A 26,538-nucleotide genomic window follows, 5' to 3' on the forward strand; every position below is an offset into this window, starting at 1 on the left:
TCAATTAATTTCCAGCCAGATTGCTCCTCTCTGTCTGTTTTGGTGCACCTGTTTATCTATCACGCTATATGTAGCCAGTTAATGATAACCATCGTGTGGGTAGACAAAGATTTCCCCCAAAAACCTTCTCAATTAAATGTTAACTGCAAAGTAAGTTTACCTGGCAGAATTCTATAATTATTTTTTGTATCAATTGAGTGGTGATTGTTTTGAGTGCAGTAGGTGTAACAGCAATTAAGGGGGAATTACATGCATTTTTTATTACTATGATCATGTCTTCTAATGTGATTTAAGCATTGACATGGACTCAGTACATCTATTTTAGTTGTTTCTCTATGAATAATTGTAATATTGAGAGTAAAAAAAAAGAAGAAATAATCCCAAACCAGGATACATTTTTACAGAGAAAAGAGAAATCGGGAAAAGAAAAACTTGATTTTATGGGGCCCCCTTAGAGTTGTTTATTAACCATTATTTTACCAGGTGTATTGACAGAAAACACATCTCTTGTACACCATGGACCCGAGAAAGAGTTACAGGGTAAAGGAGAAGAATGTACCCCTGGTATAGAGACATTGACTGGAGGCTAATATGTATTGAGTTACATTTATATATTGAGTTACATGGGCAAAAAATATGGGTACAACTGTACAACTGCAATTTGACCCGGAAAGTGACCACCCACTAGGCATAGACCTCAGTTAGGAAAATATTCAGACCCCTTGACTTTTTCTACATTTTGTTATGTTACAGCCTTATTCTAAAAATGATTACATTTATATCTTTTTTTCTCATCAATTTACACACAATACCCCATAATGACCAAGCGAAAATAGGTTTTTAGAAATACCCTTTTACATAAGTATTCAGACCCTTTGCTATGAGACACAAAATTGAGCACAGGTGCATCCTGTTTCCATTGATCATCCTTGATGTTTTGACAACTTGATTGGAGTCTACCTGTGGTAAATTCAATTGATTGGACATTATTTGGAAAGGCACACACCTGTCTATTTAAGGTCACACAGTTGATAGTGCATGTCAGAGCAAAAAGCAAGCCATGAGGTCGAAGGAATTGTCTCTAGAGCTCCGAGACAGGATTGTGTCAAGGCACAGGTCTGGGGAGGGTACCAAAACATTTTTGCAGCATTGAAGATCCCCAAGAACATAGTGGCCTCCATCATTCTTAAATGGAAGACGTTTGGAACCACGAAGACTCTTCCTAGAGCTGGTCGCCTGGCCAAACTGAGCAATCGGGGGAGAAGGGCCTTTCTTAGGGAGGTGACCAAGAAACCGATGGTCACTCTGACAGAGCTCCAGAGTTCCTCTGTGGTGATGTGTGAACTTTCCAGAAGGACAACCATCCCTCCAGCACTCCACCAATCAGGCCTTTATGGTAAAGTGGCCAGACGGAAGCCACTCTTTAGTAAAAGGCACATGACAGCCGGCTTGGAGTTTTCCAGAAGGCAACAAAGACTCTCAGACCATGAGAAGCAAGATTCTCTGGTCAGATGAAACTAAGATTGAACTTGTTGTCCTGAATGCCAAGCGTCACGTCTGGAGGAAGCCTGGCACCATTCCTACGGTGAAGCATGGTGGTGGCAGCATCATGCTGTGGGGATGTTTTTCAGCGGCAGGGACTGGAAGACTAGTCAGGATTGAGGAAAAGATTAACAGAGCAAAGTACCGAGAGATCCTTGATGAAAACCTGCTCCAGAGAGCTCAGACTGGTGTGAAGGTTCATCTTCCAACAGGACAACGACCATAAGACTACAGCCAAGACAATGCTGGAGTGGCTTTGGGACAAGTCTCTGAATGTCTTTGAGTGAGCCAGCCAGAGCCCGGACTTAAACCCGATCGAACATCTCTGGAGAGACCTGAAAATATCTGTGCAGCAATGCTCCCCATCCAATTTGACAGAGCTCGAGAAGATCTGCTGAAAAGAATGGGAGAAACTCTCCAAATACAGGCGTGCCAAGCTTGTAGCGTCATACCCAAGAAGACTTGAGGCTGTAATCGCTGCCAAATATGCTTCAACTAAGTACTGAGTAAAGGATCTGAATACTTATGTAACTATAATATTTCTGTTTTTATTTGTAATAAATTTGCCAACATTTCTAAAAAACTGTTTTTGCTTTGTCATTATGGAGTAGTGTGTGGATTGATGAGGGGAAAAAAACAATTTAATACATTTTAGAAAGGCTGTAACGCATCAAAATGTGGAAAAAATTATGGGGTATGAATACTTTCCAAATGCACTGTATATGTGACTTACTCTATCATAATCAGTCACTTTGACCCTGAAACACAGTTTTATACTGTGCTGGAAAGAGGAGAATGCTAGCTTTCTAATGAGACCAACATCATCTCTCTACTCCAAATATCAAGTGAGTTACGTGCCATTACCTGCTGATTTGGCACCAAATGTTTTGCAGAAAAATGCAGTCAAAGTTTGCAGTTACTTTTAAGACATTTATTCAAATAATTAATAAGAACTATTTGCTTAATACCAAACACAATACATGAAATCCATTGACATGAGTGCCCATGTTCTTCGTTTTCTCACTCAGTCAAGCTCACTTACACACACACACCACACACACACACACACACACACACAGGCTACATTTAAATTACATCTTGCTCTAACTATACAGACAGTGTCTGTCTGCATCGTTGTCGCGCACCCACATGCATGTACAGTGGGGCAAAAAAGTATTTAGTCAGCCACCAATTGTGCAAGTTCTCCCACTTAAAAATATGAGAGAGGCCTGTAATTTTCATCATAGGTACACTTCAACTATGACAGACAAAATGAGGGAAAAAAATCCAGAAAATCACATTGTAGTATTTTTTTATGAATTTATTTGCAAATTATGGTGGAAAATAAGTATTTGGTCAATAACAAAAGTTTATCTCAATACATTGTTATATACCCTTTTGTTGGTAATGACAGAGGTCAAACGTTTTCTGTAAGTCTTCACAAGGTTTTCCCACACTGTTGCTGGTATTTTGGCCCATTCCTCCATGCAGATCTCCTCTAGAGCAGTGATGTTTTGGGGCTGTTGCTGGGCAACACGGACTTTCAACTCCCTCCAAAGATTTACTATGGGGTTGAGATCAGGAGACTGGCTAGGCCATTCCAGGACCTTGAAATGCTTCTTACGAAGCCACTCCTTCGTTGCCCGGGCGGTGTGTTTGGGATCATTGTCATGCTGAAAGACCCAGCCACGTTTCATCTTCAATGCCCTTGCTGATGGTAGGCTTTGTTACTTTTGTCCCAGCTCTCTGCAGGTCATTCACTAGGTCCCCCCGTGTGGTTCTGGGATTTTTCACTCACCGTTCTTGTGATAATTTTGACCCCACGGGGTGAGATCTTGCGTGGAGCCCCAGATCGAGGGAGATTATCAGTGATCTTGTATGTCTTCCATTTCCTAATAATTGCTCCCACAGTTGATTTCTTCAAACCAAGCTGCTTACCTATTGCAGATTCAGTCTTCCCAGCCTGGTGCAGGTCTACAATTTTGTTTCTGGTGTCCTTTGACAGCTCTTTGGTCTTTGTGACTGTTTGAGGTTGTGGACAGGTGTCTTTTATACTGATAACAAGTTCAAACAGGTGCCATTAATACAGGTAACGAGTGGAGGACAGAGGAGCCCCTTAAAAAGAATAAGTTACAGGTCTGTGAGAGCCAGACATCTTGCTTGTTTGTAGGTGACCAAATACTTATTTTCCACCATAATTTGCAAATAAATTCATAAAAAATCATACAATGTGATTTTCTGGATTTTTTTTCTCATTTTGTCTGTCATGTACCTATGATGAAAATGTCAGGCCTCTCATCTTTTTAAGTGGGAGAACTTGCATAATTGGTGGCTGACTAAATACTTTTTTGCCCCACTGTAGTTGTTGACGTAGTGGACAATTCGCTGAATGTCCTCGTAGGACAGCACCCGTTTGCTGGCGAGAAGACCCCGATACCTCTTCTTCCTTGGAGCCACACCATGTTCCTTGTTGAACTTTATCACTGCAGTCAACTTTTTGTGGAAATTCTGAAACCAGAAGAGAACAGATTTAAAACATGCCTTTAATATGTGCTGAAAGGCACTATGTATTCTCAGCTCTTGTATTTCTATTCATGATACAGCCTACTACCTCATGAACTTTATAATAATGTTGCTGCCCCAGTAATAACAGAAACATCAAGTTGTTTTACTCAAGAAAACTAACGCTTGTAAGAACTTGAATGTTTCTCTGCAGATTTGCTGGCTATCAAGGAACTCTGATGTTCTCTGTTTGGTTTCTTTTTGTTTTCTCCTTTTTGACCGTTTCCGTGCAGAGGTTAATCAAAACTGCGATGTTGCCAATGAGCACTAGATGTTTTTCATCTATAAAATTATTATTATTAAACACACACGCACACTATTTAACCAGTATTGTAGATGTGTCATGTTTGATATAAAGGTATGGGAAAATTTCATACACCGAACAAGAATATAAATGCAAAATGCAACAATTTCAAAGATCTTACTGAGTTACAGTTCATATAAGGAAATCAGTCAATTGAAATAAATACATTAAGCCCTAATCTATGGATTTATGACTGGGCATATTTCAGAGATCCGATAACAAATGTTAGGCTGGGTATCAGTCAAGTAAGACCTGATGAGAATGATGATATGTGCCCTAGCCTACCACACAAAGGCACTATGGATTTATGTTCCCTGGTTGAGACAGACATGCTCAGGAAAGTGATACCTGCCTTCTCGATCCTATCCCCACCAAAATAGTTTTTAATTGCATATCCGAAGAAGTGTAAACCACTGCACTAAAAACTGCTATGGTGAAACTCCTGAAGAAAAGTAATCTAGATTCTTCAGCTCTTACATATTTTTGGCCAATCTCCAACCTTAAGCAAAATTCTGGAGAAATTGGTTTTAAAACAGCTGAATTATTTTGTATATTTGAAAAATTCCAATCTGTTTTTTGGGCCCACAACAGCACAGAGACATCCTTAGTTACAGTGGTAAATAATCTTAGAACCAACACAGATGCCAAACAGCTCTCTGTCCTTGTACTCTTGGATTTAAGTGCTACATTAATCTGGAGAGGTTGGTTGGTCCCTCCGGTCCAGTTCTAAATAGGTTTAGGACTTATTTAACCCGGTAAAGAGTTTTTTTGTCACCCTTGGTGAACATAACTCAGAGAAAATACATATCACATGTGGCGTTCCACAAGGTTAGATTTTGGGTCCGGTACTGTCCGGTTTATATACTGTTTGTTACCCCTTGGCAGTGTTGTCAGAAAGCACAGCATTGATGTTAGCTGCTACGTAGACGATACATAACTTTACATTTCTTTGTATCCAGAGGATTTCAGCTCCACAGATAAATTATTAGACTGTATTAGTGATTTAAATACTTGGATGGCTCACAACTTCCTCCAGCTAAATCAAGGCAAGACCGAGGTACTTATTGTTGGAGCCAAATCACAGAGAGAGAATCTGGCCGCACATTTTCATTCACAGGTAATAAAGATAAAAAAACCTAAGTGTTATTTTAGATTCTGAACTCAATTTCGAATTCCACATTAGCAATGGGACCAAAATAGCTTTTTACCACCAGAGGTACATTGCCAAGGTGCGGCCGTTTCTCTCTCAAGCTGATACAGAGACTCATCCATGCTTTCATTAAAAGCAGGCTTGACTACAGTAATGCTCTCCTGTCTGATCTACCGAAGAAAGCCATTGGTCATCTGCAAAACATACAGAATGCTGTGGGAGGGGTACTGACCAAGACCAGACGGAGAGCTCACATTTCCCCTGGTTTTAATGTCTCTGCACTGGCTGCCTGTGAGTTTTAGAATTCATTGTAAGATTCTTTAATTGGTTTTTAAATCAATACACAATTGTGCACCCCAATACATGTCAGACATGGTTTTAAGCTATGTCCCTCAGGTCCTATGGCACTGGCCTTTTAACTATCCCAAATCCTAGGACCAAGAGGCATGAAGAGGCAGCTTTTAGTTAATATGCCCCCAGCCGAAATGGTGGACATTTTTAAGAGATCTTAAAACACAAATTTTTACCTTTGCTTTTCCTTAGGGTGCTTTTTAGTCATTCAGTTTGTATTGTTATTGTTTTTTACCCTCTTATGTTTGTTGTGAAGTAAATATTTAAGTTTTTATTTTCATTGTTTTTATTAGTTTTTTTCCTGTGAAGCACAATTTGTTGCATTCCAGGTCTGAAATGTGCTGTATAAATAAAGCTTGATTTGATTTGATCTGGGCATGAGTGTACTTGGCAGCCAGGTCCACCCACTTGGGAGCCAGGCCCATCTAATCAGAATGAGTTTTTCCCCACAAAAGGGCTTTATTACAGAAAGAAATACTCATCAGCAACCCCCCCACACCGCCTCAGACGATCCCGCAGGTGAAGAAGCCGGATGAGGAGGTCCTGGGCTGTTATGGTTACACATGGTCTGAGGTCGTGAGGCCGGTTGGACATACTGCCAAATGATCTAAAACAACATTGGAGGCAGTTAATGGTACAGAAATGAACATTAAATTATCTGGCAACAGCTATGGTGGACATTTCTTCAGTCAGAATGCCAATTGCATGCTCCCTCAAAACATCTGTGGCATTGTGTTGTGTGACAAATGTGCACATTTTAAAGTGGCCATTACACAAGGTGCACTGTGTAATGGTCATGCTGATTAATCAGCTTATTGGTATGCCACACCTGTCAAGGGGAAGGGTTATCTTGGCAAAGGAGAAATGCTCACTAACAGGGATGTAAACAAATCTGTGCACAACATTTTGGAGAAATACACTTTTTGTGCGTATGGTACACTTGGGATCTTTTATTCCAGCTCATGAAACATGGGACCAACACTTTAGATGTTGCGTTTATATTTTTGTTCAGTGTTGATGGTCATTTCATGCATTTATGTAACCTGTCTTTAGGACAAATGGGACAAATATAAGCACCCATCATGCACGCATGCATACACACACAGAAACACAGACAGACAGACAGGTCCCATAAGTTACTGCAAATGTTTTATGCGCTACACATTCCTCATGTCTCTCTCTTGCTCGCTCTCATGTGTTCACACACGCACACACTCACTCAATTACACCCTCACCCACTCAATTACATACACACACACACACACACACTTGGCTTTAATATAATAGCAAGCTAGCTAGTCAGTTTACTTGTGCCTTATCTCACACACACACACACTGACAGATAGGCAGACACAGAAACACGCATACATTACACTTTACTCACTCACAGCCAACAAAACCTGACTAATAGTTAAATGGCAAGCACTTACCATTGGTGAGTTAATTCATCTGGTCACTTTTCTTGACCATCTCCTCATGGGTAAAAAGCAAATAGTAGGGCTTTCTTTGTTGGTCTTGCAAGTGCACCTGATCTCGTGAGCATTTTCAATTTCTTTCCCAGCATCACTGATATATTCCCCGTTGACCGACTGAAGCACCTTAATTGACGGATCCACCATTAACGGGGGTCTTCCTCGGGTGCCTCCTCAAGGGGCTCGGCCTCGACTACAGTGAGCTCGTTTGAGTCGCTGTCTGCGGAGTCGCTGATGGTGACGCTCTCCGGGTTAGTGTCAAAAAGTAGGTTCCAATAAGTTGACGCCGCTGATCGTCTGATCCAGTTCCCAGCACAACATTATTATATAAAAATGTCGATTTCCGATTTCTCTCTCTCGGGAATCCATCGATGCAGTAGAAAGCTAAGCTAGCTAGCTAAGGTGTAGGCAGTAGTGACAGTGTGACTATGTGTGATGGGTTTTGAAGTGCGAGAGAGTGTAACCTGAGGTACACTTTGTTTTCACGTGGTTGATACGTTACAGTAGCTTTTTATTGGGCAAACAGGAAAATGAACCGATTGAATAGCCTATTGTAGCTCGATTCAAAATATATAGCTAGCTAGCTAGTTTGTAATTCATTCATGATTTCGGAATAGGGGAGGGTTGTAATAGTGCAGTTAAGATGCAGCCGTGAAAGCCTGATATATTGCAAGCCACCGAACCAATGTGAAATTGCTTCGTTGCTATGTCTCATCCTACGTTTATAAGATTAAAAACTATATTTATACTCTGAATTTGGCAATAATACATACAGATTATGAAAGCAAAGACATTGTTTTGTTAAAACTAGATGAAACCCCCAACAGCGACAAATGTAAATGTTAACAAAAACACCATTTATATCCAAATTAAGCCATTGCGACTTCCGACGGATTATGATAGAGTGCATCACATTTCCTCCGGGGGTTTAGTGGGGCCTCTACCTCATACCTCTACCCCCCTCACCTGTTCAGGGGGTGCCAGAGGACTGTTGGTTATTGAATGCAATGACACACACACAACTTACTTTTTGTAGATTTTGTTAGATCCTTCAAATGTCTCATGATTTTGTCAAACAACTTGTTTTTTTTATACCTGTGTCCTTTTTTTTGTATTCTTTGCATCAATATGAATGTATTTGTTTTAACAGTTGTGTTGACTGATGGAAGCATTTTCTTGTAGGAGTAATATTTAGTGGTAAACACAGTGGGGGGAGGGGAATTTGAACCTCTATCAGAGTGGTGCAATTCAAGCTCAATAGAGGCTGCACATCTTCATGTTATTTGTGTCCTAATTCTTCTGTTCATGTTCAAATTCAATACTACCATAGATTTAGTTGACATTTTTATGATTATTCCACTAAAATTGTGTCATTTTATTACAATATTGAAAATACCGCTCGTTAGCTATGACTGACATGCAAGGAATATAGCACGGAACAAGATGGAAGTCATTTTGGCTACCTGTGGCGCTTTTCACAATTTGTGCCCCATATCGGGCACTTTCTGGGTCAAATTAACTCAATAATATAAATACATATTTGGCCTCCAGTCAACATCTATATACCAGGTTGGAATTCCCATATTTCAGATGCAATTGGAACTGAATTGATTGCCCATGGAATTCTGAAGTTAGAGCTGAAAGTCTGATAGGGCCCCAGCGCCCATATCGGATGTCATTTTAGGTCGTACTGGTATGTCAGATCAGAGATACTGGATATAATGAGGAGAGGCCTATGTGTCCGCCCTAACCATGGGATTCGTTGTCCACAGAGCCAGATTTTATAGTAGTCCATCTTTATTGGCTGATTGTACCCAACTCGTAGGAGTCCCCACCCAGTTGACTAATTTAAAATGGTGGAAGCCCTCCATGCTTAAACGGGTTATATCCATGTTGAGTCCTCTATCTATTTCATGACAACCGGCACAACTCTGATATAAAGTTGTTTTATTCAAAGTTGCCAAAATGCCATGTGCGTCCACTTATATCAGTGCATTCGTAACAACCTAGTCTCTCGTTGCCATACCTCCAAGATCACGTTGTTGTCACACCTCCCTTGAAGGTCTGGAGGATTTTGTATTGCAACAACGGTTTGAAATGTCCACTGGCTCCCAGTGCCAAGATTTTGATTGGATGTTACATTTCAAGAACCCTCACCCCACACGCCCGTTGAAGGGGTGCTGTGTGTTATATGCATGGGGTAGTTGTTGCCTATGCTAGTTTCAAGTGCTAGTTTTCAAATTATCACGTGTGGCCGACAGTCTGCAATTTATATTTATTTAGATTGGATTACTCTGGTAATGACAATTTATTTACCTTTATTTAACCAGGCAAGTCAGTTAAGAACAAATTCTTATTTTCAATGACGGCCTGGGAACAGTGGGTTAACTGCCTGTTCAGGGGCAGAACGACAGATTTGTACCTTGTCAGCTCGGGGGTTTGAACTCACAACCTTCCGGTTACTAGTCCAACGCTCTAACCACTAGGCTACCCTGCCGCCCCAGACAAATGTCACAACACGTTCTAAACTTTTTTTTTTTTTTAATTATTTTTATTTGTATTATTTTTTATTATTCATAATACAAAAATCAACTTACATTGCTACATCAAACATGTCTAGCAAACCAAACACAGGTATTAACAATGCTCAAACATACAAAAAATATCAATAAAATACAAAAAATAAACAATTTAAGTGCAATTATATTGACTCTGAAAATATCTTATTATAATGATTCATGAAGATGTTATTATTTTTGTTATTCACTAGGGTTAATGTTTTAATAAGATCATTAAATTCAATCAGAAAAATTTGTAATTTTGGTATAGAATTTTGTCATTTTTATTTGTATTTGTGTGTAAAGTATTTGGCAACAAGAATACAAAAAATAACAATCATTTCAGTGGTTTTGTTATCATTGCAATAGTAACATATTATATATTTTATGTTAAAATTATAGGCAGTGTTCATAATGGTAAATAAGTACTTTGCAAGGTTTTCCCAAAATTCTGACACAAATTTACATTCAAAGAACAAGTGAGACAGATTCTCACCTTCTTTTTCACAGAAAATGCAGATATCATCAATAGCCACAAATGTGGAAATCATAGAATTACATGGATATATCTTATGCAAAATGTTGAAGTGCACTTCCTTAACTTTGTTTGGTATACAGTATTTGTAAGGTCTTAACCATGCATTTTTCCAGACCATGTCAGGAATAAGCATGTTCCAGAAAAACTTTCCTCTCGGTGTAAGTTGGTTTTGTGAATGAAGAATTTGTCTTATATATTTATTACAACAATTTTTCTCAAGTAAGCCCACGCCTTCCAATCTGAGTTCTGGATAAACTTTGTGATCATTCCCAAAATTAAGATGACTTTTCATAAGTGTAGTTAGACCACTGGGAACGGCTTTGATCACAGAAATAAACTCTCTGAAAGGTATTGGAAACTTTTTCAATGTTATAAATTGTTCATATGTGAGAATATTACCCTTGTTGTAGAAAATATCAAGAACAAAGTCAATATTCCTCTCATGCCAGCTGGGGTAGAACAATGACTTATTACTTACAGTTATGTCAGAATTATTCCGCAAAAGAGCTTTATGAGGGGAAAAATTGTGCAGGAAACATATTTTCCAGGCCAGTAAAGCTTTCAGGAATATAATTACATTTCAGTAAAAATTGAAGACCTCCCAATTTATTAAACACATTATTTGGAATGAAATACCATATTGAATCAGTATCGATGAAACATTTTTCAACCAGTTTATTTTGAAAGTGTTATTTATGTCAACAAAGTCCAACACTTCTAGACCGCCTTCAGCTCTTTGGTTAGAAAGGACATATTTTTTTAGTTTGTGAGACTTATTTTTCCAGATGAAGTCAAGAAAGGTCTTATTGATCTCTTTACAAGTAGCTAGATTTACACATAACGATAATGAGGGGTACACAAAACGAGACAGTCCCTCTGCCTTGGACAGAAGTACTCTCCCAAGTATAGAAAGATCTCTTTGTAGCCAATTATTAAATATATTTTTAGTTCTCTTAATTTTAGGAGAGAAATTCAAATGTTGTCTGACTAAGTGTTTTTTTGACAGATGTATTCCTAAATATTTAACACAGTCCTTTACAGGAATATTTTCTATTTCTTTATCATCAGAGTCAAATAAACATAAGATTTCACATTTAGAAACATTCAGTTTTAATCCTGATGCAATAGAAAATGCTGTTATAGCATTAAGGGCATGTGCGACCTGGTCTTTGTCTCTAAAGAAAAGAGTAGTATCATCAGCCAGTTGGGAAATTTATTTCTTTGTTAAAAATGGTTAAGCCATACAAATTTGCATCATTCAGAATATCTAGAGATAGAAGTTCTACACCCAAAATGAATAAAAATGGCGAAATTGGGCATCCCTGTCATACACTTCTGTTGATACTAAATATTTTGGAAGTATTAAGGTTTAGTAGCACAGAACTATTTATATCTTTGTAAAACATACGAATTACTTTAATAAAATGTTCACCAAATCCAAAAAGTTTAAGAGACCTAAAGAGAAATTCATGTTCAATTGTGTCAAAGGCTTTACAGAAGTCCAGAAATAGGACAACCGCATCTGAGTCAATTGCATTTGAATAATCTATAAGGTCCAAGACTAAACAAATGTTAGAGCTTATGTGACGGCCCTTCTTAAATCCTGTTTGAGTCTCATTTATAATGGTATCTATTCCTTTCTTTAATCTTTTGGCATAAAGCAGAGCAATCAATTTGTAATCAGTATTTAATAAAGTAATTGGTCTCCAATTGTCAATGAGAGAAGGGTCTTTATCAGGTTTCGGAATCAGTGAAATAAGGCCCTGTTTCATAGTGGAGACCATTTCCCCTTTTTTAATGCAATCTTGAAACATATTGAAAATCGGGTCTTCTAGTAACTCCCAAAACTGTCTATAGAATTCAACTGACAGGCCATCAGGGCCAGGTGATTTCATCTGTCAGGCCATCAGGGCCAGGTGATTTCATCTGTCAGGCCATCAGGGCCAGGTGATTTCCCTTTTTTCATCGAATTCAGAGCCTCTCTAATTTCTCCAATTGACACAGGAGAATTGCCAACTGAGTGGAAATCATCCTCAATTACAGGGACACAATTCTGAATGTGGCAAATGTAACTTTCACAACCATCTTCCTGAAATTGAGTTGTAAAAGTTTTCATAAAAGGAATTGACAAATGATGATATTGTAATGGGATCTTTGCATAAAACATTGTTAATTTTGAGTGCAGTTATAGATTTTCTTTTGTAGTTTCTCTTTTCAAGTGCAAAAAAAGTAACTAGTGTTTTTTTCCCCCTCTTCAATCCATTTGGCTCTTGACCTTACAAAGGCGCCCTTTTACAAATCCGTGTAAGTCTGTTCTAATTCTAGTTGTAAAGACCTGAACACAGACTCCTCTTCTTCAGATAGATTATCTTTCTTTAGAAAACTGTCAAGCTTGCTCATCATCTCCTTTTCTCTATTGTTTTTTAATTGCATCAGCTCTTTGGCGCGTTTAATGGCTACCATTCTGACTTTATATTTGAAAAATTCCCATCGACTTCCATGACCCAAGTCTTTCCTTGCAAAAATATCTCTAGCTAATGATTTGATGTTTTCAATGAGATCAGTATCTTTAAGAAGTGTATTGTTTAATTTCCAATATCCTCGAGTACCTTTTGATTTTTTAGTAGCTTGTAAATTCAGGGAAATCAAGTGATGATCAGAAAAGGGAGCCAACTGATGATCTACATCTATAACAAATTGTAACAAAAAAGGGAAATTAGGAATACATCTATTCTAGATTTATGTGACATAGTTTTGTTGGTCCAGGTATAACCCTTAGCATCCGGATTGAAATAACGCCAGGCATCCTCAACACAGAGATCCTTGCATAATGTAATGATAATGTTACTATTTTGAAGGTTTTGACTCGTTCTAGGAGGAAAACAATCAGCAGATGCATCAGGTGTTTCGTTAAAATCCCCTGAAATAATTAGAAAAGCCTCAGAGTATTTGTTGTTTAAATCCTGTACTTTCCTAGGAGCATGTGAGTTATGTCCGTATACATTACAGATGATGAAAATAGCATTGTCAAGTTTAACAGTTACTATGAACCATCTGCCCTCTTGTGAAGTTGTGGATTCTAGAATGTCACCTTTAAACGTGTGAATAAGTGTCAAAACACCAGCAGAATGATTTGATCCATGACTGAAATAGGCCATATCTCCCCATTGTGCTTTCCAAAATGTCAAATCACTTTCACCCGAATGAGTTTCCTGAAGAAGGACAAAATCTGCATTACTGTGTTTACAGTATAAAAATAAAGCTTTCCTTTTTGTAGGATTTCTCAAACCCCTAGCATTCAGACTAACGATATTGAGTGAATTGAAAACGAACTCCTGCATTAAAAAATAAAGAACACAAATTAGATAACAAGTATTAATGTGAACAAGAAAACAAACAGTGAACCTTGAGAGGATTACTCGACGGAAAACTACGCTCAGATGAGGTAGCGGTGGTTAACAGAATAACAAATCTATTTACTTCTTTGGCAAGTGATCATCAGTTGTAGTTCCAACGGTACATGTATAATTGGCAGTACATTAACTGTACTCATGGTAGTACTCACAGTTCCAATTTGCTTAATGTCAACAGAGTTACCCAGTAATCATTCTTCCTTCGATAAACGCGTGTGGGCCCTTGAACCCCGGCTTCGTTCCTTCTTCATCATCATTTTCCATATGATGTCCCTCTAATGGCGCATAGTTAAGCGCAAGATGATATTGCGAGGGGGTCCATCAGATCTTCGTTTCCCAAGTCGATGTACCACATCAATCACGTCTCTTAGCCTGTCTTTGATGCATGGTGCCACTTTTCCCAGGATATTAATGACTACATCTATAATATCGTCTCCCTCTACCTCTTTTACATCTTCGATTTTCAGATTCCACCCGCGAGAGTACCTTTTGAAGTTCAGCTACATTCTCACACAGCTCATTATTTTTGGATTGCATTTTCTTCAGCTCATTCTCTAGGAACGTTATCTTTTCCTTGTTCTCGCACACAAATTTTGTGTAGTTTGATTTACAGTTTCTGACAGATTATCGATCTTCTTTGATGTTTCTTCTGTAGCCCGCTCTATGATGGACACTTTGGAGAGCGTGGCGTCTTGTTTAGTAGACAGGATCATTTTTACTTGGGGTCTGAGGTAAAGAGGTTGCAAGGATCTCATCCTGGTCAGTTTTGTTCTTTCTCTTGCTTGAGATCGCGGCTTCTTGTGTATCCATGCTGCTCTGGTCCTCGTTGTGGCTAGCTAGCATGTCAGACGTCTTCTGTGAGACTTGGATATTTCGTCTACTTTTGTCTTTCTGTCGTGTTCTTCCCATTCAACTTGACAAAAACTAACTCTAAACTTATCCCATAAAAAGTCCATAAAAAAAGTTAGTAGTTAAAAATAGATAGCTTCTTTCAATATTAATAGCAATATTTGACTGTTAACCACCTAACCCTCAATATTGCTTTGAAGAGCGCGAAAACACTCCCTCTCACAGCGACGCCATCTTGGAGTCTCCCAACACGTTCTAAACTGCTCTTGTGACAAACACACCGTTTACCTTGTCTCCATTCATCCACATGGCTGCTATCTGCACTTTGTTACCACCGAAAATATTGTGAAGATTGCCCATTACTTTGTTTTTGCAAGGACAAAAAACACAGAGGCAGTGGGAGAACCTCTTCAAGTAAGTAAATACATGTTTTTAATGTTAAAGTATGTATTATTAGCTAGCTAGCTGGTGACAGTAGACCACTTTGAAGGCTAACTTAACTGATCGCTGTTAGCTAGCTAACTTTACACACTGTTTAACTAAGTTAATTAAATGTCATCAGGTAGCTAACTTCCTATGAGCTAGCTATCTTGATGTAATCATTGTAAATTAAAAACACAGTCGAAATGCATTTGTAGATAACAGCCATGGAAGAGGGTGAAATTGCAGCTCCACCTGGCAGTAAAGGGAGAGTGTAGGCTACTGAATATAGCAGATCATTTTGTGGGAGGACATTATGAAAAGATTCTCCAGTTCCAGTCCCTACAGGGGAAAACTTTGCGGACAGAGAGATAATAGCAACATAATATTCAGTGTTGTCTAATTTGATTATAATATTTTCTGTCCTCAGATATGGAAAGCTGTGAAAGCCTGTTAGCAGATGAAGAGAAAGGTCCCAATAAATGAGACTAAGAGTATATCCTATATGTTATATGTGTAGGTCTACCTATGTTAGCAAATGTTGTATGCATCACACACGATGGACATCACACACTATTACAATTGGAGCAGGCCAACCCTTCTGGAGGTATGCTGGGTGTGCAGGGTTCTGTTTCAGCCCAGTAATAATGCACCTGATTTTAACGTATAACATCCGATGAGTTTAAAATCAAGTCTGCTATTGCTGGGCAGGAATAGAATACAGTAGATCAGGGATCAGTGGAGCAAGGTTGGTCACCGCTGTTATGAAGATTTGTTCACCTGAAATGATGCTTTAGTAATAATGGCCTACATGATACTAGTACTAAATTATCTATTGTTGTTTAGACCAATCTTTACATACCACAGTGGAGGCCGCTGAGGAGAGGATGGCTCATAATAATGGATGGAATGGAGCCAATGGAGTGGAATCAACCACATTGAAACCACGTCTTTGATGTGCATTATACAATTCCATTGACTCCATTCCAGCCATTGTTATGAGCCGTCCTCCCCTCAGCAGCCTCCACTGACATACGAGTTAGCTTATTTGTACATTTTAAAGTGATAAAATGTGGATTCAAGTTTTTAAACTTGTTTTAATTGTTAAACTATTATTCAAAATGAACTTGTGTCAATGTTAATTAATCACTTAACACAATCCTGCAATAAAGAGGGGAAGGAGTTCTGTCTTTAATGTTTCTGTTTCTCAAATAAACACTTCATTTTTGTCTAGTTGTAAGATCTCAAATCTAGGTGCCGAAAGCGTTTCACATGTTGACTCCAATTCTTCCCACAGTTGTATCAAGATGGCTGGATGTCCTTTGGGTGGTGAAACATTCTTGATACACACAGGAAACTGTTGAGCGTGAAAAACCCAGCATCGTTGCAGTTCTTGACACACTCAACCAGTGCGCCTGGCACCCACTTCCATACCCCGTTCAAAGGCACTTAAATCTTTTTCACCCTCTGAATGGCATGCAGGCATCCATGTCTCGATTGTTTCGAGGCTTAAAAATCCTTCTTTAACCTGTCTCCTCCCCTTCATCTACACTGATTGAAGTGGATTTAACAAGTGACATCAATAAGGGATCATAGCTTTCACATGGATTCACCTGGTCAATCTATGTCATAGAAAGAGCAGGTGTTCTTAATGGTTTGGGTATTTTGTGTATGTTCTCAATAAAAAATTATACCAGTAGACAATGTATATGAGGCTAACAGATTTTGTACATCCCTTTGAAGTGATGACATATAACATGGTTTAGTGCAAATCCAACCCTTGTTATTTAGGTACAGTATGAAAATAAGGGTGACAATTAACCTGCAGGAGATGAGCGTTACAGTTAACATTTTATGAAGTTGATTTAAATGTATTTGTTTAATTTTAGCAATGTTGGTTGCAAAATGATTTTTTAGTTATTCCCACGGACAGACAGTACATGGGTGCTCTATAAATCACTAGCGACTGCGCTAACACAGTTGACTTTTTAGGTCAATAATAATAATATGCTGTTTTTATATAAAAAATGGTTGGCTTTATAATTGTGAGAGAAATGTAACTACTGTAGCTATTAGCTAGTTAGTTATGCCTAGGTAACGTACAAGGTTAGCTGGCTTTTCTATACACAAACCTCATTGTGACGAGATACTTTTTGTCCTTCGTGCTAGCCTTTACAGTCAAATATCACTTCAGAAATATCAACATACATTTTGATATTGATATGGCCAGCATTGTAGACCATTTCTCCCTTCTTGCTGCAGCTATAGCTCATCTCGAAATATTAGAAATGCTTTGAAAACCAACATGCTGCAAACACTGAAAGGTTTTGTCACCAGTGCTTGTTTTGTTGAAATGTTTGGTGCTCACGCACTAATCTGGTGAGCACTTTTGGAGATCTGCCCAAGCAAGCGTTTTACGGAAGCATGGTTCACGGCGAGGCTAGTAAGAACCTAACTATTCCGAAACTTCTATTAGATCAAGCCTCACGTAGCAAATTAGCAATTATATTCTTTGTTGACCAAATTTGACACTCATTGACTTCCGTAAAAAAATTATTCCCTTTGTGGGCTTATTTTCGTGGACAGATTTTAGCCGGAGTAAACCCTCTCACTTCGCCTCTTCCTCTCAGGTCAGTTTAGCTATATCGCCAATTTCTCAGCCTCTGAGTATCACAGAAACACAACACTTTCAATGAATAACAGAACAAAGTTTATGACAAGTTGCTGTGGATGAAATTGATCAAAATAACTTTTAAAAACATATATTTTTAAACATCAAATGTAACTACAAATGTGTGAACATTGAAAAAATATATTATTGATTATTTTTATTCTAAATATTTATTAATAAAAAAACATTGGAGATGGGGGATTTAAACCATTTGCTTGTGTTACAAGAGATTCATAAAATGAAAAGTGCTACTGCTTGACAGACAGTGTCTCTGCATTCATTACCAATTTGGAGCTTTCAAATATATAAATATGTTGGCGTGTTTAGGGTTCATAAGACAGTAAGTCTGGGTGGATTAGGGAGACGACAGAGGTAGGTACACATCTCTTTGTAGCAACTCCTAGCTAATTGTAAGAGCAACGGGATGTCAGAGTAAACAGAGAACATGAATAGTGTGGCACCATAATACGATGCCCTATGTAGCAAATACTGTACAGTATGTTACAGCTCCCTATATGCATTGTAGACACTACTAATAGGCCTATTGGTATTATTTCTGTGATCTAAGTAGGATGGTTTTTCGGGCAGATGGCAGTTTGCAATCTAGGGCAAGGAACCTCTTCATCTCTCACACAGTTGTATACCATTTAAAGGACCAGAACCAATAATGGGAAACTATTGCTCACTGTAGTCTAAATCCACATGAACTATTTCAAAAGTTGCCTTGCAAGATAAAGAGATGAGATCAAATGATCAAACCTGTATATGAGACAAATCTGCACAGGCATTATAACATTTCTCCTGCACCATAGAAAACAAATTATGTTTAGCCTTGTGATTTAATTAGACAATGTTCAGGGTGTAAACAAAAACAAGGTTATTTATGGCGTCCTACTAATAACTCAAAACTACTCAAAACAACCCCAAAATACCAGAACAACCCATTTACCATTTCCATATTTAGCAATAAAAGTAACCATGGGATTTTTCTAAGGCGCAGGCTCCACATGTTAACACTTTATTTTAAGGGCAGGTGTGGTTTCATGTCAATATCCAATAACAATGACCACAGTTGGAGCATTTTGAGAGGTCAGTTTTAAAGTAGTTATCACCTCTAAAAAACACAATGTGGGCTTACTTGTTATTTATCTACAATTGTTTACATTTTGGGATTTGGGACTGAACTCACTTTCTAGAATTCTTTAGATTTTCTGCTTTTTCCCATGGCTGTCTTTCAGAAACAAGTTTCCTGTTGGGGAATGCCCAGATAGTGGAATGGCCAGTAGTATACAGTAATGACGGGTTTTGTAAGCTGTCGGGGTACCACAGGGCAGAAGTCATGCAAAGGAGCAGCACATGCAGGTAAGAACTGGGCCTCTGTCCCTGTCCTGTCATTCATTTATTTCCACTGTTCACAGAAGCGTAACACATCCACTGACGGTTTACACATGCATGTAATGTGAGTTGACAGTGGGAAAAGGACTAAAGCAGGTCCAGACACAGTCCAGTTTTAGTACACACACAAGGTATATGTAGAATATCCAACTGCTCTGTGATCACATAAAAAAAAAAACAGTTGAATAAGAAATTAATTATAACCCATCTGCTGCAAGGTTTTATACTTTGATTGATTTGATTCATAAAGCATTCATATAGGCTTCGTAAGCACTGCATAAATCACAAATCATCTATAACCTTATTTCATGCTCTATAAAAGATTAATAAATGTAAACAGATAAATGTATGGGTATGTCACATTATGATATATCATGTGACATACCCATACATTTATACAGCATGATATACAGTTATAGATGATTTGTGAAGCATCTATGTAGTGCTTATATTCCTGACCCCTTCCACACATGCTTTTTCTTTTTACAAATCTGTAAACAAATACACTGAGTGTACAAAACATTAGGAACACCTTCCTAATATTGAGTTTCACCCCCCTCCCCCATTTCCCCCTCAGAACAGCCTCAATTTGTTGGGGCCATGGACTGTACAAGGTGTCGAAAGCGTTCCACAGGGATGCTGGCCTATGTTGACTCCAATGCTACACACAGTTGTGTCAAGATGGCTGGATGTCCTTTGGGTGGTGGACCATTCTTGATACACACGGGAAACTGATGACCGTGAAAAACCCAGCAGTGTTGCAGTTCTTGACACACTCAAACCAGTGCGCCTGGCACCTACTACCATACCCCGTTCAAAGACACTTACATTTTTTTTATCTTGCCCATTCATCCTCTGAATGGCACACACATGTCTCAATTGTCTCAAGGCTTAAAAATCCTTTAACCTGTCTCCTCCCCTTCAGCTACACTGATTGAAGTGGATTTAACCAGTGACATCAATAAGGGACCATAGCTTTCACCTGAAATCGCCTGGTCAGTCTGTCATGGACAGAGCAGATGTTTCTAATGTTTTGTACGCTCAGTGTATGCAAAAAATGTACTGACAATGCTGAATAATTTCCTCTGTGGATAATACTTGATAATGCGTGTGCAAATTGTGCAGGTATAAGCTGCTGTTGTTTTAACACTTTGTGTTTCCCTCTCAAGTAACTCATGAAACAGTAATGATAATTGCATCTCGGTCTGTACTTGGTGAAATGTTCAGTATATTTGTATAGTATAATCTAAGGTTTCTCTGCTCCAGTCCTGGGGGCCCTGTATACAGGATTTAATATTAACGAATCAATCCGATTAAGAAGGCTCAATTGCATGGCCAAAACAGCTGGCTTGTCCTTGTATATAAGGATTGGCAATTTAACAGTCTAACATCAGGACGCTTGTGCTGAGGTGGGAGGGAGGCGTTATTCATACTGTATAAATAGTAACTTTAATGGATTATAAACTGTTGGAGAGGAAATGGTGAGATATCTTTGACGTGATACATTCTCGATTTAAAGTATTTTAATTAGGGTGTCCTGCACACTTGTAATGCCCAAAGGAGTGGGATTTGCTGTCTTGCAGGAGATGGAGCGTTAAATTGTCCCCATGAAATTTACAACACCCCTCCCTCCTCATTTTCGCCATGTCTTTATGTCAATGCATGCTCACAGAACCAAATAGATACTTTGACACACAGCAAGAGTGCTTACGTTTCTTTACTGAAGCTGGGCACACTGAACTTGCAGACACTGACAGTACTGAGGCTTCTGAAAATAACCCCCACTTGCTGCACACTGCCCTTCCTAAGAAATAGACAGACAAAGATACAAAAGCTGTTGCTATGGGGATATCTTCCATAAAAATACTTTATTTTTCACCTGATAATGATCAGTGGTACCAGAAGGATAGGAGATAAAAGTTGGAGAGGATGGGAGGGATTGACGGAAGTGGCTTTAATTTGTAGACTTAGGCCTAGATCAGATCAGTGTTAACCGGCGGTAATTGACAATCGCATAGCATATGATTGTTTTTTTTCTTTAGGCGATGTCGGAGGTTTGACACGTTGGAGCTGTCAAATTGGTGAGCGGCTCTTGTGGTCATTGTCACGAAACCCCACCCATCCTTATATCCCACCCGTGTTGTACAGTGCCTTCAGAAAGTATTCATATCCCTTGACTTTTTCCACATTTTGTTGTGTTACAGCCTGAATTTGAAGTAGATTAAATTGTGATTGTGTGCCACTGATCTACACAGAATACCCCACATTTTTTAAATTAATACAAAATTGAAAGCTGAAATGTCTTTAGTCAAAAAGTATTCTTCACTGTTGTGTTGGCAAGCCTAAATATGCTCAGTAAAAATGTGCTTAACAAGCCACATAATTAGTTGCATGGACTCACTCTGTGTGCAATAATAGTGGTTAACATGATTTTTTTAATGATTACCCGTCTCTGTACACATATACAATTACCTGTAAGATCCCTCAGTCTAGTAGTGAATTTCAAGTACAGATTCAACCACAAAGACCAGGGAGGTTTTCCAATGCCTCGCAAAGAAGGGCACCTATCGGTAGATGGGTCAAAAAAAAGCAGACACTGAATATCCCTTTGAGCATGGTGAAGTTATTATTTACGCTTTGGATGGTGTATCAATACAACCAGTCACTACAAAGATACAGCCGTCCTTCCTAACACAGTTGTCGGAGAGGAAGGAAATTGCTCAGGGATTTCACCATGAAGCCAACGGGTGACTTTTAAACAGTTACAGTGTTTAATGGCTGATAAAAATACACTGAGGATGGATCAACAACATTTTAGTTACTACACAATACTAACCCAATTGACAGAGTGAAAAGATGTAAGTCTGTACAGAATACAAATATTTCAAAACATGCATCCTGTTTGCAGTAAGGCACTAAAGTAATACTATTTAAAAAATGTGTCAAAGAAATTCACTTTTTGTCCTGAATACAAAGCATTATGTTTGAAGGTAAATCCAGCACAACACATCACTGAGTACCACTCTCCATATTTTCAAGCATGGTGGTGGCTGCATCATGTTATGGGTATGCATGTCATCGGCAAGGACTAGATCGTTTTTTGGAGGGGATAAAATTAAATGGAATAGAACTGAGCACAAATCCTAGAGGAAAACCTGGTTTAGTCTGCTTTCCAACAGACACCTTTTAGCAGGAAAATAACATATAACTGAAGGCCAAATATACACTGGAGTTGCTTAACAAGACGACATTGAATGTTCCTGAGTGGCCTGCTGAAACTAAGTGGTAAGACTTGAACATGTCTGTCTAGCAATGATCAAAAACCAACTTGACAGAGCTTGAAGAGTTTAAAAAAGAATAATGGGCAAATATTGTATAAGGTGTGCAAAACTCTGAGACTTGCCCAAAAAGACAAAGGGGATTCTAACATGTATTGACTCAGGTGGTTGAATACTTATCTAATCAAGATGTATATTAGTGTTTTATTTTTCATTAAAAACATTTTTTTTAGCATTTGTCTTCCACTTTAACAAAGTATTTTGTGTATATCGTTAAAAAAAGAGACAATTTAAATCAATTTTAATCCCAATTTGTAACAACAAAATGTGGAAAAAGTAAAAAGGTGTGAATTCTTTCTGAAGGCACTAAGTTCAGAACGAGAAAGTGTAGGCTATATAGAAAAAAATACACTAACATTCTAAATCATCAAACAAAATAATAAGGATTTATATCAGCCTAATCGAGGTGTTGCCTTGTGGTTTGAGGTTAAGACCATCTTCAACATTAGACATCTTCAGCTCCTCAATTTAAACACACTTTAATCAATTTTTTTTCTGGGTCAGGTAGACAGCCTCTTGTTGGGGTAAACCTTCACCCTCTTGGCCCAAGCAAAAGGAAAACATATTTGGCTTCACCACGGTCAAAAAAATATGCTGTCTGGATGTTTTGGGAACTTTTGAAGGATGTTCTGTGCACCCTTAAACTAACATTGTGTGATGATGTGTATAACTGGACACATCCACCGCAGGCAGGGAGCAGCAAAGGGTCATCCACAGAGCAGGTTAGGGTTTGATCAGGGGTACAATGGCAATAGTTTACATGGAGAAAATATTCTGATTTAGGCTTACCACAGGATGTTTAGAATTTGAATTTAATGTTGCAATCAAAATCTGAAATATTTAATAATGATATAGAGTGATACAACTGCCAACATTTAGGAAATGCTGCTCAAACACTCAAAGCACAGCTTTTAAAAGGGTCATCACTCTGATGTTGCATCAATGTTCCATGTTCATCCACAGTTCACCTAGGGTTGGGAGGTTATCGAGTTGTCAGCCCTCTCTTGTTTACTCAGGCCTCTCTTTTGTTCAACACAAACACTGTATCAATAGGATTTGACAGTCAATGTCATCACGTTCCCATGAGCAAAATTACAGTTCAGTGAGTGATAAAATGGTGTCTGTTGTGTGAATGTTTATGCCACATAGGTTTGCACGACTAACCCTCTCTCTTTTGTTTTCCCCATCTGCCTTTCAAACTAACCCTACCTACCATGCCTTTTTGACCCTCTCCTTCTTTGGCTCCCGCAGTTTCATGTATGGGGACCTGACAGACAAGAACACAATAGATGAAGTCAGGCAGACCTTTGATAACTATGAATCACATTGCTTTGAAGTGCTGCTCTATAAGAAGAACAGTGAGTATAAAGATGTCACTAACTATCCTTGTCAATTTAGCTTAGGGGTTTACCCCTGTAAGGACGGGGTTAAAGTGCCTACTGTTTTTAGAAACGTTTTATTACTGAAGTTCCCTCCGGGGAAAATCACGTTATTCTACAGTATTCTATTCTCACTGACATTATATGATTTTACACTTAAAGGTGCTTTATGCAACAATTCCACCTGCAATATTCCTAAGTATCAATGGTATGTATATACTGTATGTAGAAGTAAAGGGATACAAAATTGGTAGCAATCTATTCTATGACATAGAAATAATCAGATATTAATTTGGTAAAATTGTAATTGCACTATTTGTTTTACCTTTATTTATTTAACTATATATATACTATATATACTCAGCAAAAAAAGAAACGTCCTCTCACTGTCAGCTGCGTTTATTTTCAGCAATCTTAACATGTGTAAATATTTTTATGAACATAACACGATTCAACAATTGAGACATAAACTGAACAAGTTCCACAGACATGTGGCAAACAGAAATGGAATAATGTGTCCTGGAACAAAGGGGGGTCAAAATCCAAAGTAACAGTCAGTATCTCGTGTGGCCACCAGCTGCATTAAGTGCTGCAGTGCATCTCCTCCTCATGGACTGCACCAGATTTGCCAGTTCTTGCTGTGAGATGTTACCCCACTCTTCCACCAAGGCACATGCAAGTTCCCAGACATTTCTGGGGGGAATGTCCCTAGCCCTCACCTTCCGATCCAACAGGTCCCAGACATGCTCAATGGGATTGAGATTCGAGCTCTTTGCTGGCCATGGCAGAACACTGACATTCCTGTCTTGCAGGAAATCACGCACAGAACGAGCAGCATGGATGGTGTCATTGTTATGCTGGAGGGTCATGTCAGGATGAGCCTGCAAGAAGGGTACCACATGAGGGAGCAGGATGTCTTCCATGTAATGCACAGCGTTGAGATTGCCTGCAATGACTACAAGCTCAGTCAGATGATGTTGTGACACACCGCCCCAGACCATTACAGACCCTCCACCTCCAAATCGATCCCGCTCCACAGTACAGGCCTTGGTGTAACGCTCATTCCGTTGACGATGAACGCGAATCCGACCATCACCCCTGGTAAGACAAACCGCGACTCGTCAGTGAAGAGCACTTTTTGCCAGTCCTGTCTGGTCCAGCGACGGTGGGTTTGTGCCCATAGGCGACTTTGTTGCTGGTGATATCTGGGGAGGACCTGCCTTACAACAGGCCTACAAGCCTTCAGTCCAGCCTCTCTCAGCCTATTGCGCGCAGTCTGAGCACTGATGGAGGGATTGCGCGTTCCTGGTGTAACTCGGGCAGTTGTTGTTGCCATCCTGTACCTGTCCCGCAGGTGTGATGTACGGATGTACCAATCCTGTGCAGGTGTTGTTACACATGGTCTGCCACTGCGAGGACGATCAGCTGTCCGTCCTGTCTCCCTGTAGCGCTGTCTTAGGCGTTTCACAGTACGGACATTGCAATTTATTGCCCTGGCCACATCTGCAGTCCTCATGCCTCCTTGCAGCATGCCTAAGGCAATTTCACGCAGATGAGCAGAGACACTGGGCATCTTTCTTTCTGTGTTTTTCAGAGTCAGTAGAAACGTCTCTTTAGTGTCCTAAGTTTTCATAACTGTGCCCTTAATTGCCTACCGTCTGTAAGCTGTTAGTGTCTTAATAAAAGTTCCATGTTCATTAATTGTTTATGGTTCATTGAACAACCATGGGAAACAGTGTTTAAACCCTTTACAATGAAGATCTGTGAAGTTATTTGGATTTTTACAAATTATCTTTGAAAGACAGGGTCCTGAAAAAGGGACCTTTCTTTTTTTGCTGAGTTTATGAACAAAACACTTGTTTGTCTTTGGTATTCATTGGGATCTATTGCAATAAGCCCCAATAGGCTCCATTTAGTACCAGGTACAGATGTAGGATCTTAATTTGATCACCCTGTTGCAGGATAATTTTTGTGCAATGCAGGATTCTTTTTTAACTTGTAGTGTATTAGGTTTTAAAAAGCTTCTGAAGTTTGTAATTTCCACTTAGACATTTCAGAATTGATTTCCCCTTATGAAAAATGTATGAACCACGACAAAAAATGTCCACATAATTATAGTCCACATAATACATTTCTGTTGCTGCAGGTTTATATTCCTGCTGTAGTAAACTGGCTCAAATTAAGAGCCTACATCTGTAGTTACCATTTGTGTTTAAATAGAAGGAAGTACCAGAAATGACCTAATGATACCACATATTTTCCTATTATGTAGCCTTTTACACTCCTTCCTTGGTTCCCTTCTCCTCTTTTACCCTGCAGGGACACCCATATGGCTCTACATGCAGGTGGCTCCCATCAGGAACGAGAACGACAAGGTGGTTCTGTTCCTGTGTACCTTCAAAGACATAACTGTCTTCAAGCAGCCTATAGAGGATGAATCCACCAAGGGTGAGAGACCTAATATTAATTAAGTAAAAAGCCTGAACAAAGTATATTGTGTTACCACGTGACCTAATGAAGGCTATTGCAGCCGTAAAGTTGTCTAGTGTGTTGTGGATGACATCCAAGCAGCTCTGGCATACTGTGTGTGGGCTTT

At 38.9% G+C, this 26,538-nt stretch overlaps 1 protein-coding gene across 1 annotated transcript in view; it reads left to right on the forward strand.

The window, feature by feature from the left end:
- The window catches only part of kcnh5a (potassium voltage-gated channel, subfamily H (eag-related), member 5a), a 121,167-nt gene that overhangs the window by 20,764 nt on the left and 73,865 nt on the right, over window positions 1–26,538 (forward strand). The window contains exons 2-4 of the mRNA XM_021612176.2: window positions 19,069–19,192; window positions 23,815–23,921; window positions 26,262–26,390. Coding sequence (XP_021467851.1) covers window positions 19,069–19,192; window positions 23,815–23,921; window positions 26,262–26,390 — 360 coding nt within the window. The remainder of the gene's footprint in view (window positions 1–19,068; window positions 19,193–23,814; window positions 23,922–26,261; window positions 26,391–26,538) is intronic.

This window comes from Oncorhynchus mykiss, chromosome 8, assembly GCF_013265735.2.
Source record: "Oncorhynchus mykiss isolate Arlee chromosome 8, USDA_OmykA_1.1, whole genome shotgun sequence".
NCBI classification, from domain to species: Eukaryota; Metazoa; Chordata; class Actinopteri; order Salmoniformes; family Salmonidae; genus Oncorhynchus; species Oncorhynchus mykiss.